General features: G+C 45.4%; 1 protein-coding gene across 4 annotated transcripts in view; it reads left to right on the top strand.

Annotated features, from left to right (window-relative positions):
• CAPN6 (calpain 6) overlaps window positions 1-18279 on the top strand; it is a 50675-nt gene that overhangs the window by 28409 nt on the left and 3987 nt on the right. For all 4 annotated transcript variants that reach the window (XM_048319100.1, XM_048319099.1, XM_048319102.1 and 1 more), the window contains exons 4-13: window positions 317-448; window positions 915-1123; window positions 1489-1681; window positions 5052-5245; window positions 6869-6946; window positions 8078-8273; window positions 11438-11560; window positions 13038-13240; window positions 14528-14649; window positions 17967-18103. In XM_048319100.1, coding sequence (XP_048175057.1) covers window positions 317-448; window positions 915-1123; window positions 1489-1681; window positions 5052-5245; window positions 6869-6946; window positions 8078-8273; window positions 11438-11560; window positions 13038-13240; window positions 14528-14649; window positions 17967-18103 — 1587 coding nt within the window. The remainder of the gene's footprint in view (window positions 1-316; window positions 449-914; window positions 1124-1488; window positions 1682-5051; window positions 5246-6868; window positions 6947-8077; window positions 8274-11437; window positions 11561-13037; window positions 13241-14527; window positions 14650-17966; window positions 18104-18279) is intronic.

Below are 18279 nucleotides of genomic sequence, written 5' to 3'. Positions count from 1 at the left end.
AATCTGCACGTGAATAGAGATGGAGCCAGGAAAGGAGGAACAAAATGTTCTAACAGGAACCCGATCCATGAGAATTACGAGACCCAGAGAATAAAAGGTGCTTCACAAAGAGGTATTCTCTTCCTCCTGTGGGGTTGGGGTCATTGCAGTAACTCAGGCTGTTGCTGAAGGAGGGTTTCCAGTGTGGCAGTGAAGAAAGGAGAAGCTCAGAGCTCAGGTGTCAGCAGCATCATTTCCTGCTGCTTTTCTTGACTGGAAGGATGGTGTGATCATTTCTGGGGTGGAGTCTCCAGTAATCTCTGGTTTGCTTTGCCAGGACCTCTGTGAAGACCCCCACCTATTTGTGAATGGAATGAGCTCCCACGACTTCCACCAGGGCAGGCTGGGGAACTGCTGGTTTGTGGCTGCGTGCTCCTGCCTGGCTCTGAGGAAAAGCCTCTGGCAGCAGGTGGGTGACTGATGTGTGTGGTGCAAGAAATAAAGCAAATAAAGCAGGCCAACCTTGGTTGTTTCCCTGCCTATCAGCTACTGTTTTCCTCTCTAGGATTAATAAGGGGTGAGTTTTGGTGGATTCAAATCTTCCCTTTCTTTAACAGTTTATTTTTCATGTTATGAGACCTCCTCACTCCACACTGAGCACCCAAGAACAGACAGAACAAAGCCGGAGAGCGCAGCGGGTTCTTTTTATCTCTCTCTGCGGATCAGTATGAATTTCACTTTCCTGCAATATTCTTTGAAGTGGGGCTGTGTTTCACTGTGTACCAAATTCACTCTCTCTTTTCACTGCTTCATCTGTGTAGGGTCAGCTGCTCATGGAGCTGAATGCCAGCACGGCCCGTGTTCCAGAGCAGTCTGCCCCGGGAATAAACTCCACACAGGGCACTTGCTGAACCTCCCCTTCCACGCTTTCTCAGGTGATTCCAGACTATAAGGAGCAGGAATGGGACGCTAAAAACCCAGGGAAATACGCTGGGATTTTCCGTTTCCGCTTCTGGCGCTTTGGAGAGTGGACGGAGGTGGTGGTTGATGATCTGCTGCCAACTCAGAACGGGGAGCTGATCTACTGCCGTTCCAACGTGAGAAACGAGCTCTGGAGCGCTCTGCTGGAGAAAGCTTATGCTAAGTATGAGCTGGTTTGTTGTCCTTGTAGTCCTCAGTGTTGTCCCTGTTCTTTTTGTCTTTCAGTTCTATCAGACTTTCCATAGTTTTTAGTTTTGCTGCTGGTAGAGAACCTTAAAAAGACTGAAAACTCTTTCTTTAGTCTCTGTTAAGGATGTAAACCATAAAGGAGTGCCACTCAGTCTACTTCAGCAGTATCCTTAAGGATCCTAGAGACCAGGAAAGATTTATCTGCAATCTGCTTGGGCTTTTTTTTGTTCTGTTTTGTTTTTCCCTTGGTGAGACACAAACATCTTCCCTACATTCAAGCCAAATTAGAGCACTCATCCCAGCCCCCTGTAAACTGAGAATGTTCTGTGTTGCCTCCAGGCTGGCTGGATCCTACCAAGCCCTGGATGGAGGCTGTGCTGCAGAAGCCCTGGTGGATTTCACTGGAGCAGTGGCAGAATCCATTAATTTGGCAGAGGGCAAATATGGTGAGGTTATTTCTGAGCAGATGAAGCTGTTTGAAGACCTGATGAAAGTGCATAAAAGAGGAGGGTTCATCAGCTGCTCCATTTCGGTGAGTACAGAGAGCTGGATTTCAAGGGTTTATTTCAATGAAAATATTCTGGAAGAAATACCATTATTGGTACATTGAGTATGTCCTTCCTTTGCATGTTTGGAAAAGCTTTGTGTGGAGAAATCTAGCAAGTGCTTCCAGCCCAGTACAGCTCCAGGAGCCACTAAATACAATCACAACTGCTTGTGCTGCCACTTCACTGTGTGTCTGAGTTGCTGTTCTTTCTGAATGGTCACAGTTGTGAGTTGACCTGAGATAAATCCATCCTAATTTACAGAGCAGATGGCTGCATTCAATTGCTTTATTTCTTAGAGAAATCTCTTTAGAGAAAACAGTTCTGGCACTGAGCTGCTGAGACTTCTTGACTTTGATTGTGCCAGTGCAGTCAGGATATCAGTGGAGCTGAGCTGCAAGGCTGAGCTCACCTGGTCATTCAGGTGATGCTGTTTGACAATAATTAACCTGTAGAACTTGCCTGTGAGGCAGGTAACTCAGTGCCCACATTAGCAGGCCATGGCCCTGAGGTTCCCATAGTCAGTAGACAGGGGCAAACCAGTGACAAACTGGGCTGAACTCCCCTTCTGTATAATGTCAGGCCCTGATGGGGTAGTGCTGAAATTCTCACCTTGTCCAAAGCTGTTCTCACATGTGAAGGGCTGACAAACTGCCACGGCACCTGAATATTTCCTAAAAGATTGCTTTAAAATGATTTTTCAAATCATTTATCATGGACGATTAACCCAGCAGCCCACAGAAAAGGGATCATTTTCTGGGATTTGCAGGGTTGGCACTAAGTGCACTTCAGCATCTTCCTCCCATGGGCCCTGCTTCAGTTTAAGACCTTAGCTGAGGCTGATCTTAGTTAAATCACTTAAACGCTTTGCTTTCATTTCCCCATCTGTGAAACGAAGATGATTCATTCAGAAATTCTTGGGAGTATCAGGAGAGTTGTGGAGTTGTTAAGAACAACAGAAAATCAGCTGTGTTTGGAGGTTCCTGACAATGTTACCTGTTTAGCTGGCCCTGGCCATGCACTGTCCTGGCACCTTCTGGGACACAAACTTTAACCTAATCTGGGACTAACCTGGGACAGAGCAGGACTCCTGAACTGTCCCTTGCAGCAACCTCAGGAAACAGCTCAGAAACAAAATCGTCAAGGTCTTTGAGTTTTGTTTTACCTTTCTTTTGTAAGGCCTGAATTTTTATTTGGAAGAATTCTGTCTGATTTGCTCAGACCAGGCTGGCAGAGCAGACTTCCTGGTGTGAATTGTTACTGCAGATGTTGTTTCTGGAATGATAGGTTGCTCCCAAATGCTAAGGCACTTCTGTTTCTTAACATGGATCTGGTGAGGGGATAGACTCAGTACAGGGAGCTGTATTTTAAAAAGCAATTAATTAGGCAGTTGTAATGCTTTCACTGATGCCTGGCATTATGTTTCTGCCTGCCAAATTAAACACAAATGCTTCTAAACATTGATTACAGAGAGGCCATTCCTAAGTTTGCCTGCATTTGTCATTTTTTGATGTATTATACACACAGTGGAGCTTGCTAGGTGTGGAATATTTAATACTCAAGTGGCTTCATTGCTGCCTTACGAACATGTCATCATTTTCCTTGGATTACAAAATGGCCCTGAGCATCACCATGTGGAAATGGGAACAGACAGGAGATGTTTAAATATCTCATTTGAATAGATAAATAAATAAATATTTTTGGAATGAGGTGGGAAAGGCCAGCAGTGAGAAAAGCCTGGGGGATAACAAAGGCAGCAGGAGAAGTTACAGACTCCCGTGCTGTCAAGGATTCCTTGTTTGCTTTTAGTTGTGAAGAATGCGAGTGAAAGTGTGACACTGGAGGGAGCCCAGAGCCAGTGGGAATGTCAGCCAGTCTGGGTGGAACACTTGAGCTGATTCTTTGGGAGCTGCTGTCAGCGAGAGGCACAGAGGGCTGGGTGAGACTCTCACAGTTGCCAGACCATCTGTCAGTTCCAATTTGACAGAAATTTCTCTTTTCCCCTCTCTCTTTTTTTTTTTAATATGATTTCTTACCTTTGGAGACTGGGCACTGTTATATCAGTGCAACATTTGCCTTAGGACAAGGACCTTGTCTGTTTAGACCAGTTAGATTTTGAAAGGGGTAAAAATATCTGAGGAAGTACTATGTGCATTTCATAACTCTGCTAAGTCCTCATTTATATTTAAATATTCGTATGTTTATACTACTATATTAATGCATAATGATAAATTATAAATAATATATTTGTATTTAAATATTTGCATTAGTAACACCAAGAGACCATACCTCTTGCTCTCTCCACCACAGCCAAGGCTTGATCGAGCATTAATTAGGTAATTAAAAGGATCTGCACTGAGTCAAATCTTCTTTCCTTGATGTCCAAGGGAATGAGTGTCTCCAGGCCCTATGGGTGATAGCCCAATATAGACAAGACAGACTCAAGGATGGCTTGGCTGGATTCAGTGAAGGTGTGGAGAATCTGGATCCAGGACCATCAAAACAACTCCAGCATCTTTGTATGATGCTGCTTTTCTGGGTTTAGATCAGGAGATTTGGATGCATTAAATGAAATTGTGCTCTTTTTCAGAGCTTGGCTACTTTTATGTATTCTTAGATCAGCATTTGATCAGGCCTACATCATCCAACAGGACAGTTTAGGATTAGTTTAGGGACAGTTTAGGGTTAGTTTAGGGACAGTTTAGGGTTAGTTTAGGGACAGTTTAGGGCCAGCCTGTCCACTGCTGCAAACTGGGATTCTTATGTGGAGTTTATGATGGGCAAACCTAGTTCCTAAAGCACCCTACAGATCTTCCCTTTGCCACATAAGAGAGCCCTGCCAGGACTGAGTGAGCTACAGGACAGGCTTCACAAATGGCTTGGAAGTTTTTTTGCCTTTGCCTGTGTTCTCCCATTTTTACCCACTGCCAGTAGTTCTTCCTGGGTGTCAAATTTATTCCAACACAAGAGCAACCATTGGACTCACCAGCTAAATTCCTGAGTGTCCAGGTGAGGACACCCCCAGAGAGCCTGGGCATCAGCATCCAGAAAAGCCATTTTTTAAAAAGGACAAGATTTTGAAAGGGCTGGTAAAGGTTGTCCATCAGCCCTGTCTCCAACTCTGAGGCCAGGACGAGACAGACTGGCTGCAGCAGGCAGGATTCCCCTGTGCTCTGGAATTGTCTGGCGCTATCCTGCCCAACCCCAGCCTAGTGAGCCCCTCGTTCTGATTCTGCTATTTTCAAATCACTCAGGAAGGAAAACAAGCTCTCCTTGTCCTTCCCCTTGAACTTGGAGCTGCCAGGTTCCTCAGAGATGTGAGTTCTTTTTGTTCAATTGTCATTCTTCGTGCCCAAGGAGTCCCCTGGCCGTCCCAGTGAAGCAGAGACAGAGATGGGGCTTATTGTGGGCCATGCCTACTCCGTGACTGCCATCAGGAAGCTGCGTCTGGGGGAGAGGCTCGTGTTCTCCTTCAAGGCAGAAAAGCTGTTCATGATCAGGCTGAGGAATCCCTGGGGGAAAAAAGAATGGCACGGTGCTTGGAGCGACAGGTAAGAGCTGCAAACCCAGTGGCAAAGGGGTGAAGCTGTGCTGGGGCCACTGGAATTTGTGGATAAACACTGGTGAGACCCCCCTGTACTCAGGGAGACTCAACCTCTGTGCCATCTCTGCCCATTTTCCTCTGAGAAAATGAGCACGTCCTGGAGGAGTTTATGGCTCCCTGGACCTTATTTACTGTTTACATCATTCTTCTGGCACACTGGAAGAAAAACAGCTCATGAGTCAAGAACATGAGGCTTGTTCCCAGCTTCACCAGACTGTGTCTGTGACTCAGTTTCTCATCTGTCATTTCCAGCTGCTGGGGATGGTAAAATTGGATTTTAGATAATTCAAGTGGCGGGTGAAAAATGCTGTAAAAGTGCCATATTTGTGATTTCTTTCTAATTTCTTTCTAATTCATTTTCTAATGAATTTTCATGTGGGCCATGGGTTTAGCAGGCACGTCCACAGCACCAGAAGTGATTGCAGGGGGGGAGGTATTCCATCATGGGTGATTTATACATGAAAACGTGTGACAGTTCAGCACTGGGCTCACCAGCCAGGATTTAGTATTTAACAATGCAGTGTTCTCAACAACAGCATATTAATTTCTTCTAATCCATGCTTTAGCTAGCAAAAATCTGCTACTTTCAGAGAGATTGGTCTGGGTGAAGTGCAAAGAATGCACAAAAGAGCTACTGTGTCCTGTTGAAGCTGAGCCCTTGGGGTTCTCCACTAGACTCTGTCTGACACAGCTGCCACTCGTGCCAGCACTGAGGCCTCTGACAGTGGCCCATGGCTTTTGGTCTAACAGAACTAAATCGACAATTTCCAAATAGTTAAAGAAAATGTCTGTTATGGTGGGCAGCCTCCCTTCCCTCCTGCCAGCCACCTTCAGCTTCAGCCTCCAAGTGCTTTTGGAGAGGCAGTGAGGAGTCGTGGCTCTGTTTGTCTGGTGTAACCCATCAGGGATGGGATCTGTGGTTGGGTTTCAGCAGGAGGCTGCTGGAATTTTGGGGGTGTGCTCCCCTGCAGCAGCAGGTGCCTGCAGGGGCTGTGGAGGCACTGAAGGGGCTGTGCACTGTAATGTTCCTCTGGAAACTGGACACTGTGCTCAGGCTCCAGCAGTTTGTTCTCAAAGGCTCCCTGGGGAAATCTCTGACCTCAGGCCTGTTTTATTTAGGTGATTAAAAGACAAAGAGAATACTCTGCTCTAAGTGAAGCGTTCAATAATCTCCCGAGGAGGAAAAGCAGGTTTCATTTGAGGGGCCTTCAGGGAACTGAGTCAATCTCCTGTGACCTTGGAAACCAGCTGTTTAAGTGTTTAAGAGTCCTAATGGAGGGTGTGACAAAGAAAATCAATAAGATTCTGCTCTAGTTGTGCCCATTTCCTATTCATCTCTTTCTTTGTTAGTAGCTTTCAAATCAATTAATGTTTTAAAACTCCTCCTGAAAGCCTCACATTTTCTTCATGAATATCACCTGCCCTTTCTGTACTCTGATATTCCTTTTAAAATCATGGACCAGAAGAGATTTTTACTTCCATTTTTTTTCCAGGTGAGAGCTTTTAATTTAAGTTAGTAATCATCTTTGTTATTGTTTTTTTCTTTTTCTTTTTTTTTTTCTTCTTTTAGTTCTGAAGAGTGGAAGAAAGTCAGCGATTCTGAGTGCAAGAACTTGGGGCTCACTGTTAAGAATGATGGAGAGTTCTGGTGAGTGGGAATGATGTGAAGGCTTTGGAGACACTGGCTACCCTGAGTAACTGTCATTAATCTGCCATTTAACAGCTCCAAAAACAGATGGGGATAAAATTATCCCAAGGTCTGTTTCTTTCAAATTCCCAAGGGATGACAGGGAAGAATAATAAAAATGGATTTAAAACTAGTAAAACAAAATTAGTGGCTCTCAATATTGTCTATATTTAGGACAATCTCTCAGAAACCAGGAGAACACCTGCTGGTTTACATGACACAATGCCAAATATTGAACACACTGACAGCCCTGTTTATTGCCTGCTGTGCCTGTCTGTAGGTCAGCCATGGCTGAGGCATCTATAAATAGAGTTGCAGCCAGTGAATTTTGATATTTGTTGATGTTTTCCAGCATGGGAATGAGAAGTGTTCATTCTCTATACAATCTCTAGAGCTCTAGTAATTTTAACCTTGCTTAAAGCTTAGATCCTTAGCCCAGCAGCTTCTCCAGCAGACGATCAATATTGCATCAAGTGAGCTGGCACGGCTCAGTGTGAAAAGAATTCTGTTGGCTTTGTCAGGACTGGCAGCTGCAGGGTTTGGCTCTGGGCCATTAATAAGCCAGGCCATGATGGTAATTCAGAGACCCAAGCAGTTTTTCAGTTGCTCTGCAGTCCAGCCTGTTCCTTTAGCAGGCACAGATGAGATGGGGTTGAATAAAAGCTCTGTCCAGAGTGCAGAGGTTTGAGTCGTGCTCAGGGGCAGATGTGACAGTAAGGACTCTAATAATGAGGCGTGGATCCTGCTTTAATTGCAGGTGTTCTCTTTGGCCTTTATAAAATGTGTTATCAAATCCAGCCTGGGAGCTTCAACCTGTCCTTTAGGCTTAGGAGATGCAACAGAACAGATCCAGATGTGACCAAACCCCCTGAGTGATACTGCTCTGAATTAAGCTCTAAGACTCTGTGATTGTGGCTTCACAAGTATTTCCACATGGAAAGCTTTCCAGTGAATCAGTTTGTCCCGTGGACAGCTGAGCAATGCCTCCTCATCAAATTACTGGAAGATTTTGTGTGTTGTTTTGGCTCTTTGCATGAGTATCACTGTTGATTTTTAAACAAACCATTACTTCCCTGGCGTTCCTTGGAGCAGGATGACGTTTGAGGACTGGTGTAAGAATTTCACGGATGTGGACATCTGCCGGACCGTGAACACCTCCTACTTCAGCCTCCACAAGACCTGGGAGAAGGAAATTATCTATGGGGCTTGGGCAAAGCATCCAGAGCCCCTGCTGAACCGCTCTGGAGGCTGCTTTGATAACAGAGAGACCTTCCTTCAGAACCCCCAGGTGTGTTTTGTGAGGTATTTGATAACAGAGAGACCTTCCTTCAGAACCCCCAGGTGTGTTTTGTGAGGTATTTGATAACAGATAGACCTTCCTTCAGAACCCGCAGTGGGAATCCCTGTGTTTTGTGAGGTATTGAAGTGTAGCCACTTTAGCTGGGGCTCCTGAAGTATCCACCCTGTTCAGGAGTTGGCAGTGAGTGCTAGACAAAAATCTCATTGCCCTGGGAGTGTGCTGGGTACTGCATGTTTCAGTGATTTTGGTGCAATTTCTCAGAAGGGTTTAGATATTTATTTAGGACTGATCATGTTTGGGGCTGGTGAGTCACACACACAATGGAATTATTGATGTCCTGCCTGGACTTCTTTCAGTTTCCCAGTCTTTGAAAGGCAACAAGTCTGATTTTCTAATGACAGAACTCACTTAACATCCTTAAACAGCCCGGGGATTTGATCCACTGTATTTAGTTAGTATCCCTTGGAATGAATGTAAGATTCTGGAAGTACCTGGTCTCTTCCCCAGGCTCAGCCTCTCATCAGCATTACAGAATTTTCCTTCCTGGTCATTTCAAGCTATTCAGTTTAGCTGTTCATCCACTCCTACTCCCTTTCCCACCTTCCTGCCCTTCTCCTTGAGGTGTGTTTTCATCCCAGCACATGCAAATTCAGGCATAAAATTTCAGTTACTGTCCATGGGATCTGGCCACTTACTCTGTTAGTACTTTGAAAATTCCCCTTTCTGTCCAGATTATCTAGAGATGGTTTTGGATCTGCTTCTCTGCACTTAAGGGAGGTTTCTGCCTGCACCCTCTGTTTTCAGAGCAGGGTGCTGGAGCAGTGCAGCCTCTGCTGCTCAGATCACATCTCAGATTCCCAGCTCACCCTGCAGTTCTTCACTGCTCTGCCTTCTGTCAGTGCCTCATTTCCAGAGGGTGATTTAATTCAGGTATTGCCCTGTAAGAGTCTGGATGTTTTCCAACTGCTTGTCTGGTCTCATTTGTAAGTGTTTAGCTGTCACAGAGAACAAAATACTCAGTTCCAGCTGAGTGCAGTGCTTGATGCGATGGAAGGCCTCTGTATCCCAGTGTTATCTCTGGGCCAGTTGATTAAAAGGCTCTTAGCAGCAGTGCTGGAACGCATTTATGTTATCTTAGAGCCATTACAGATTACTCTGGCACACACCACCATAATCTAGAGATAATCTCTCTGTTGTCCCAGCACTGAGGCCTCCTTCGAGGTTTATCTGTGCAGAGAGGGATTGTGACACTTCCAGTCCCTTTTGATAAGGCAATTTAAGCCAAGTCTATGTGTGTTCTACAGTCACCTGCTGACTTCTAGATCATTACCCATTAAGACAGCTGAAGTGTCATCAGAAGAAGGTCACAGCTGCAGAGCTGTCATCAGACCAGGAGAGCTTTCCTGGTTCCACTTGTTCTCCTCCCACCCCTCCATGGCCTTGGAACACGCTGAGGGGGTCACCCTGCATATGGTTCAACAGGGACAAGAATTAAAATGTGCCTTAGAGGGTGTTGCTGCACGTTCATATCTCACTTTTTAGGTTCTCTCTGCAGAGGCTCCTTACAACCCCATGGACTCTCCAGGGCCCTGTGCTTTCTCTGCTGCAATAGGTGACACAGAACTCAAATAAGAGCTTGGGACGGGGCCTTGTTCAGCAAAGCTCTAAGGCAGAGGGATGTGGATGGGTCTGTAACCAAGGCAAGCTCAGTATCTACCTCAGAGCAAAGCTCAATAATTTGCTTTTTAGCAGCAATCGAAGGAGAAGGGAGGAGGGAACAGAACCAATGATGATATTCCTCTCCGTGCTGCAGGGAATTCCAGCTTAAATCTGAACATGTGGTGCACGTGGTACCCATCTGTGCACTGCTGCAGGTTTATGTTTCTATTTATTTTCTTCACATTTAAATGTCTTTGAGGATGGAAGAGTACAGCATCTGTCTAAACTTGGGGTAAATAATGTCCTCTTCCCCCCACTGACAACTCAGGTTTGCCCTCTGCATGCACAAAGCAAAATTTAAAGGAGTCTCTAATAATGAACAAATTAATTTAATTCCTTGTCATATAAAGAAACACCTGTCTGACCTTCTTTCATTCATACTTACTTATGAACTGGTCTGGTAGTGATTTTTAGTAATATCTGATTTAGTAAGGTGGGAACTGCTGCTTAAACTTGAGATAAATTCCTTTGATTTGTCTTAAACCCAAGTTGACTCAAGTTTCCTGTGAACAGTTTGGATAAAATATTTGCATGTTAAAGGTGCAGGAGTCTTTCTTAGCTGTTTTTTACTGGGTATTCAGGAAAACTGAGAAGTCCAAAATTAGCATTCGTGTCATTCTTACATTAAATAGGAACGGTAGATGCAGAACAAAGTGCCTTTTAAACTATGATTTGAAAGATTCCTTCATTTGCAGGCCCTATATAAAGATGTTTGAAATTTACAGGCACTGTTGAGGTAAAAGAAGAATCAAAAATTATCTAAGACCCCATGTGGAGTCTGTTAGTTTATTTTTTAAATCTCACTCCTGATTTATAGCTAGATAAATTTAATCTTTTGTCTTTTGCTTTCAAATGAGGTATTCTCTGCTGACTCCAGTTATTTCATAGCTTCATCCCAGGCTGTCCTTTATGTGAATCAGATTCACGGAATGGTTTTGGTTGGGAGGGACCTTAAAGCTCATCCCATTCCACCCCCTGCCATGGGCAGGGACACCTTCCAATATCCCAGGGTGCTCCAAGCTCCATCCAACCTGGCTTTGGACACTTCCAGGGATCCAGGGGCAGCCAGAGCTTCTCTGGGCACCCTGTGCCAGGGCCTCCCCACCCTCACAGGGAAGAATTTCTTCCTAATACCTGCTCTAAACCCACCTTCCTTCAGCTTAAGGCCATTCCCCCATGTCCTATCACTAGGATTACCATTTTCATCAATACCTTTTATTTGCCTGATACTTTTGGTTTTAAGATCCTTATTATTAGCATTAATTTTCCACCTGTGAATTGCTGGCAATATCTGTTACGTGGAGAACTCTCCTTCCTCCCCCAGATGTATTTCCATTTGCCCCCTTTGTATGCACATATTCCCCTGGTGATGGCTTTACCCTCAGTCTCCTGAGGCAATTCCAACAGCTCTTCTCTCTTCTCTCTCCTCCCAGTACATCTTTGATGTTAAGAAGGCCGAGGACAAAGTGTTGGTCTCCTTACAGCAGGAGGATCGCCGCAAGTACAAGAAAGAAGGGAAAGGAGACAACATCACAATTGGCTTTGAAATACTCAAGGTAGGCAGCCAAACTCCTGGTGCAGAGCTTGTTCAGTTTGTTTAACACTGCTTTATCCTGACAGTGAGATCTCTGGCAGACAGAGCCAGGATTATCCTGGGGTCTGGCTCTGCCTGTGGGCACTGCACAGAGCTGGCATTGCACAGGCCATGGGAACTAAACTGAATTTAGTTCAATTCAAACTCTATTTGATTAAATTTCATTTATTTGAAATAAGTCGGTTTTGCCCCTTGCAAAAGAATTTTAAGTGCTTCTCCTACCCCCAAGCTTTCTAGAGAAAGGCAAAATAATATTGATGCCTAAAACGTGGAAGGTTTTTTCTCCTCACTGGAGGCTTCTGCCTCCATTTCATCAGCAAATACAGCCAGGTGAATGAGGTTGAAAAGTCTGCAGTTTTTCTGTTGCCACTTAGAAAAAAAGAGTGTTTTCAAAAGCTGGAGTAGTGAGCAGGAAATGAATATATGGGAAAAGGAACCACAGGGCTCCCAAAAGGTAATTTAATTGCACTCTCAGGGCCAATTGAGTAAAATGAAAACACCCAGACTCAGAGAAGGAGGGAAGTGAAGAAACAGCAATTTTTCTGCTCTTTCACTGAGGATTGGGGTAATCCTGTCATCTGTTGCTACAGCTCCTGGGACTACATTAAATCTGTGTCCCTACCCTGTTGGTTAGACATGCTGACATCTGCATCACACCTACTCATTTGCCAATCACCTGTTAACCACGTATATTGAAAAGTGTCATTGCAGAAAGCAGAATATTTACCTTGTCTTGTTCATGCCTGCAATTTGGAAAGGCTTGAAAATCACACCTTCATAAAAGTTTCAGGGCTCTATTTTTATTTCTGATCAATAATTTTTCTATTTTAGACACATTCTAACACACCAGGCTCATTAGCATGACTAAAGGCCTTTGGAAGAGAAGTGCCAGAAAAGAATGAAGGGCTGCCTTTGCCCCAAGAGCTGCTCGAGAGAAGGCTTTAGGTTTTAACTGTGCTCTGGCAAATACCAGTCCCCTGGAGAGGATGTTAAGAGTTAAGCACAACTTGAAGGCTTAGAACAAAACATGAATGGTTATTCTGTGGCTTTTGCATTCAGGAAAGGGCAAGGAAAATACAGCTGTGTGCATCTGGATTGGGAGCCTGCTGTGAAAGGCTGGAGTGCTCTCTCCACGCTAGGGAAAGGAGGCAGAGGGATCTCAGCCTTGTCTGAGCAGGTGCAGTCCTCAGGGTGTGTGTCCATCTCTGGAAGTGTTCCAAGCTCTGCAGTAGCATCCCACCTCTTTTAGTGGGTTCCTGTCTTTGCCAGCCCCAAACTTTCACCTGCCACGGCTTAAACGGATGAGAAAACACTTGCCGAATGATTTGTCTTTACTGCACGTTGTGTTTTATGGCCATGAAAAGCTGTGTGGTGCTCAGGGAGAATCCTGCCTGTTAGCCCTGCTATCCCTGCTGGCATTAGTCCCTCTCCCGCTGCAGGTGGAGGATAACAGAAGGTACAGGCTGCACAAGCTCACGGTGCAGGAGAGAGTGGCCACGTCTCCCTACTCCAACACACGCAGCGTGTTCCTGAGGAGGACCCTCCAGCAAGGCCGCTACGTGCTCATCCCAACCACCTACATCCCAGGGGTCCCTACAAGGTTTATCCTGAGGCTCTACACAGATGTGCCCTCAAAACTCAGGTGGGTGGCACTCACAGCCCACAGGCTGCAGCTCCGTGGAAGGGGTTGCCTGGTTGTCCTCCAACACCTCCGACTCGCTGGCTCATGTGGCTCCAGAAATGGCCCTGGAGACATCAGGGGCACCTCTGAGAATCTCCAGGTTTGTGCATGGTCAGGTGACACTTTACAATGTCGTAAATCGAGTCTCTCCTGATGGGAGAGAATTTGCTGAAAGTCCTTGCAAGGAGTTTAAAAGATAAAGCGAGGCGTCTTCTGTAGTTTCAATGCTTCCAGATCGTTGTTTATTAAGTTTTATCAGAGGAACTGAGCCACTAGCATGACCCAGGTACAGCATGGAAGGAGGAAAAGTAGGAGTGAGAGCCAATTATCAAGATTTACGCAGCCTTTTAAAGATATTTTAACCAATAGTTACTAAAAATGTACATTATTTTCAGTTTCTTACCAATTATTCAGTAACACGACTAGGAACTGCAGAATTCTCTATCCAATCATTCCAAACTACTTCTACTGCAGAACATGGAGTAGTAGAAGAAGGAGAAGAAGGTCTAGAGAACAACAACAATCCTCCATTTTGATATTTTTAACTCTTATCTATTTACTACAAAGAGAAGCCCAAAACCTCTGAATTTTTCACCCTGTGACAATCTTACATAGTAGTCTATCACCTAATTCACACCACTGTATTTTCTAGTTCTTGTCTGACTGTTGGTAATTTTTTCCAAGGTTTGAAGCTAAAACAGTGTTGTTCAGGGGGGTAAGAACCCTTAAAAACAGGCAGAGAAATGTTCTTGGCACTCTGGGTTCCTACAATCAGGAGATGTTTAGTTAGGGACCTCATGGACAATTAATTTAGGGTCTTTTGGCTTTTTTGTTTGGGTCTTGTAGTGGCCAGGTCAGGACACCGAGCACTGGTGCTTGTGGTTACAGCTGATACTTGTTGTTTCTGTGACCATCTCCTCTGAAACCAGTGGCTGCTGCAAAAGTAGAACCAGTGCTTCATGAATCAGACCCACTGAATTTATTTCTTGATTTGATAGTATTTTCCCTTATTTAAAACTGGGGTTTTTTCACCACTTTTGCTCCCACGCCAAAGATAACACAAATCTGTTTTACTTTGCTTTGCTCTATTTTTATTTCTTAAATCTGTCATTTTTGCACCACAGAATTCAAAAATGGCAGATGAGGAAAAAACTACAAATCTCATATTCTAAAAACACCAGATTTCCACAACCATTGATTGTTTGCTTGACATTCTTTGCTTTGGTTGCCTTTTCCATGATTTTTCAGGGAGCTGAAGGCAGATAGGCCTAAAATGACGTGTTGGAGTCTTCTTTGTGGCTACCCACGCAGAGTCACCCAAATCAAAGTCCACTCTGCAGAGGGTTTGCAGAAGCAAGACAGATCAGGAGGTAAGTGGAAAAAGAGTCTGGAAGAGTGGAATTGGCTTTTCAGTCCTCTAAAGACGATTTGGGTTGATATGTAAGCAGTCAGAAATTATCCACGCAGAGGATTTATGAGTGGAGAGATCAGATGAATATGGGGATGCAAGCAGCAAGTTCTGGGCAGGTGCATAACTGGGCAGGAGTAGCCAGACCCTCCTGAAGAGCTAATTGTGGAGATTAGTAAGGTTCTTCTGTCAGGATTACGTGTTTTCTAAATGCTTCATTCTGGAGCTTCTGAGGACTGAGACTGGCAAACTGCCCTGAAAACATCAGGATGTCTCTAGACCCTGACACTGGGGCTATGCAGGTGCAGAAAGTAAGGGCAGCCTGAACAGAGATACCTTTTTTGTATCACTAGAGCTCAGGGATTTGAGACTGGAGTGCACTGATCTTCACAAAAGCCCATCGCTGTCATCTCAGAGTTGTGCTCAGTACAAATTTCTGAGTAACTGCATAAACAAAACTGAAGGAGAATGAGGATTGCGTAGCTCAGTGCTGCTTGTCATCAGAGCCCTGCTCCTGGCCAGAGGAAGTTTATTTAATCTTTATTTTAAATGTTTATTGGAGAACTCCCCGTGGTGCTGTCTTTGATCCATTGCCCTGTCTGGACAAAATAATGGATGGTTTGCTGTTGTCAGGAATAACGGCCCAGACTCAGTCCTGGATGCTCCTTGTGGAAGTACCTCTCTCCAAGTTAGTGTGTTCTGAAGTGGATCCAGCTGTCTGGGAGTCAAGCATGGGGGCAGGTCTGCAGGATGATGAGGAAGCTCTTTGTGCTTGAGGATTTTTCATCTCTCATTCCCAAGCCTTTAAATGTTTCAAAAATTGCTCTCACTACTGTCTGTCAGGCCTTTTTCCCGAGTTTCTCTTTGAGAACACATCAGCTTTTGCACCTTTAAATCTTCCTACTGACATTCCATGTTGGATTTGCATACTTAGTTGTCTTTCACCACTTATATTCTAAGCTGAGTGTTGAGGCCCGTGGTATGTGACAGCCCTGGAAGCAGAGAATCTGTAGTGGAAGCTGCCTTGGGAGCAGCCTGAGAAGCAGAAGGAAGGAGAAGCAGAGATTCACCTGTAAGAGGCAAAACAACTTGCTGTGATTGCCAGGGCAGTGCTTTTGTCTCAGCACTGTGTCTGCTGTTTGTCCCGTGCCCTTTTCCAGCGGCTGAGGGTGTCAGAGCTCTCTGGGTGCTGGTAAGAGCAGTAGAGAGGAGAGGGAATGCATCTGGGAACATTCCCTCAAGAATGTTTTCCATTTCCTTTTGCTTTGGTACAGTGCTGAAGGATGTGGGTGTTAGATCCTCAGTGCAGTTCTCAAAAACCCAAAAAGTAAGCCTTAGACTACTGATCACAGATTTCTTTAAGCCTTAGAAATGTCATTACTGTTCAGGTGTTTCTGGCTTTTACAGATTCACACATTTTCCTATGCACTGTTCTTTTTTACAACTTCCCAAAGCAGCAGCATGGCCAGGACTGAGGTAAGAGAGCTCTTGTGGGGTTCAGGGCAGAGCTGGAGCCATTTATGTGCCCCAGAGCTGAACCCAGCCCTCCTTCCACTGCCAGAGCCCTTTCCTGAGTAGCAGCTCCAGTTTCATCCCCAGCTCATGGCCAATACCAGGACATTGCTTTTCCACTCTAGCAGACCTTTCTGTTTTTCATTTGTCCTGTAAATAAACCAGGCACGGAACTGGGCCATGCATAGCTGAGAACATCTGATCCCCCCTGTGCTCTCCCATTTCTTCCTTTTGTTCTGGAATTGGAGCCAGTTTTCCTAAAACAACTGACCCATCCAGCACTGCCATCATGGGGTCGTGCCGTGCAGGAACATTTTGTGTCCGTCTTCTACCTCCCTCTGTTTCTCGAGGTCTTGCTGAGAATTTGAATGTTTCCTTCAAATATTCTCTTTCCTGCCACTTGGGAGTCCCCTCGTTAACTGCTCCCTCATCCCTCCAGCAGATGTGCCTGTCACCTCTTTAAGCTCTGTGTCCTTTCCCCACCCCTCTTTATGCTCGCTGTCTCTTAATTACTGTTAATGATCGGGTGTTGCTCTGCTCTTTGCCCTCGGACAAAGCTGTTAACACCATTGGGGTGCCAGGCAAGACCCCGTTTTAATCAGATCCATTTTCCAAATCGCTTTGCAAAGAGGGCAGCTTTTCCACCCCTGATCAGGCAGTGCGGTGCCACCCCATGCCCCAGAGCTGAATTCGCACGTTCAGTGACACGGAAGGCAATTGCCCATCAGCAAAGCCAATATCCTGCTACCTGCCATGGAACTGTGAGGGGTTCTCAGGGAAACGGCCCTCGGCAGCTCTGGCCAGGTGTAACCACGGAGCAGCAGATGGAAAAATCTCTGTCTGCCTTGTACGTGGTTGCGTCTGGTTTGGATGCAGCTGTTTTGTGGTTTGTTCGTGTGAGATGTTGATACCTGATCTTGTAAATGAGGGATGTGTTGGAGAGAAATCATCTGGGTAGGGATTGTTAAAAAGCTGAAGTTGCCTAAAGTTGTGCTGCCTTCTGGCTGTGGTGGCATTATTGAGTAGATGGTTAAAAAATGTGTGTTAGAAACTATCACGAGCCTGACTTAGACTTATAGATGCTCAAGGTTTATTTAAAATCTGTATCTGAGAGGTAACAAGGTGTGGAAAAAAACCTGATATTCTGTCATTAACAACAGAAATGGACAGAGATAGTTGTGTTGAAATACAAAACTTTTTAAACTTTGTTTAATTGAAAGTTAATTAGAAAGTGGAATGGCCCATTCTATTTGAATTTAAAGACAGGTGTTTCCAAATCGGTTCTTGCTCCTTATTGGAAAGGAAAGAAAATATCAACTTTAATAAGAGATAAACATGTTCAGTGTAAAACCAACAAAGAATTCCTAAAATGTTGAACAGTTGCAAGGGGTCATGTATGAGGTTTAGATGGGATATTAGGGAGAAATTGTTCCCTGTGAGGCCCTGGCACAGGGTGCCCAGAGAAGCTGTGGCTGCCCCTGCATCCCTGGAAGTGTCCAAGGCCAGGTTGGACAGGGCTTGGAGCAACCTGGGACAGTGGAAGGTGTCCCTGCCCACGGCAGGGAGTGGAACTGGATGGTCTTTAAGGTCCCTCCCAACCCAAATCATGCCATGATTCTGTGTTTTCACCTGGACAGGGAGCAGTGGCTGTGACTTGCTCTGATGCCCTGTCCTGTGCTCAGTGGCAGCGCTGCTGCCAGGCACAGGAGGGGATTGTCTCAGCTGCCATCCTGTGTCCCCAGAGCTGTGCTGCTGATTGTGTTCCAGGAGCAGATCCCTATGTGCTCATCAAGTGTGACAACCAAAGCAGGCGCTCCCCGGTGCAGCACAACACCACCAACCCCGTCTTCAACACCCAGGTGATCTTCTACAGGAAGGACATCGACAGTCCTGTCACCATCCAGGTGAGACAGCCACGCAGGGCAGCTGCTGAGGGCAGGGAGGGCAGCACAGCAGCATCCCTGGGCTTCACTGGGCCAGCTTTACCTTCGTGTGACTGATACCCAGGAGAGTGAGAAGCTCTGCTCCCTCTTGCTGGGCTCTGCCTGGAGCTGTGCTGCTGCTTCTCCTCCATAAACAC

Source organism: Corvus hawaiiensis, chromosome 14 (assembly GCF_020740725.1).
Source record: "Corvus hawaiiensis isolate bCorHaw1 chromosome 14, bCorHaw1.pri.cur, whole genome shotgun sequence".
Classification (NCBI taxonomy): Eukaryota; Metazoa; Chordata; class Aves; order Passeriformes; family Corvidae; genus Corvus; species Corvus hawaiiensis.
Note: the sequence above shows the minus strand (reverse complement) of the source record. Positions and strands in the feature narration are given on the sequence as shown.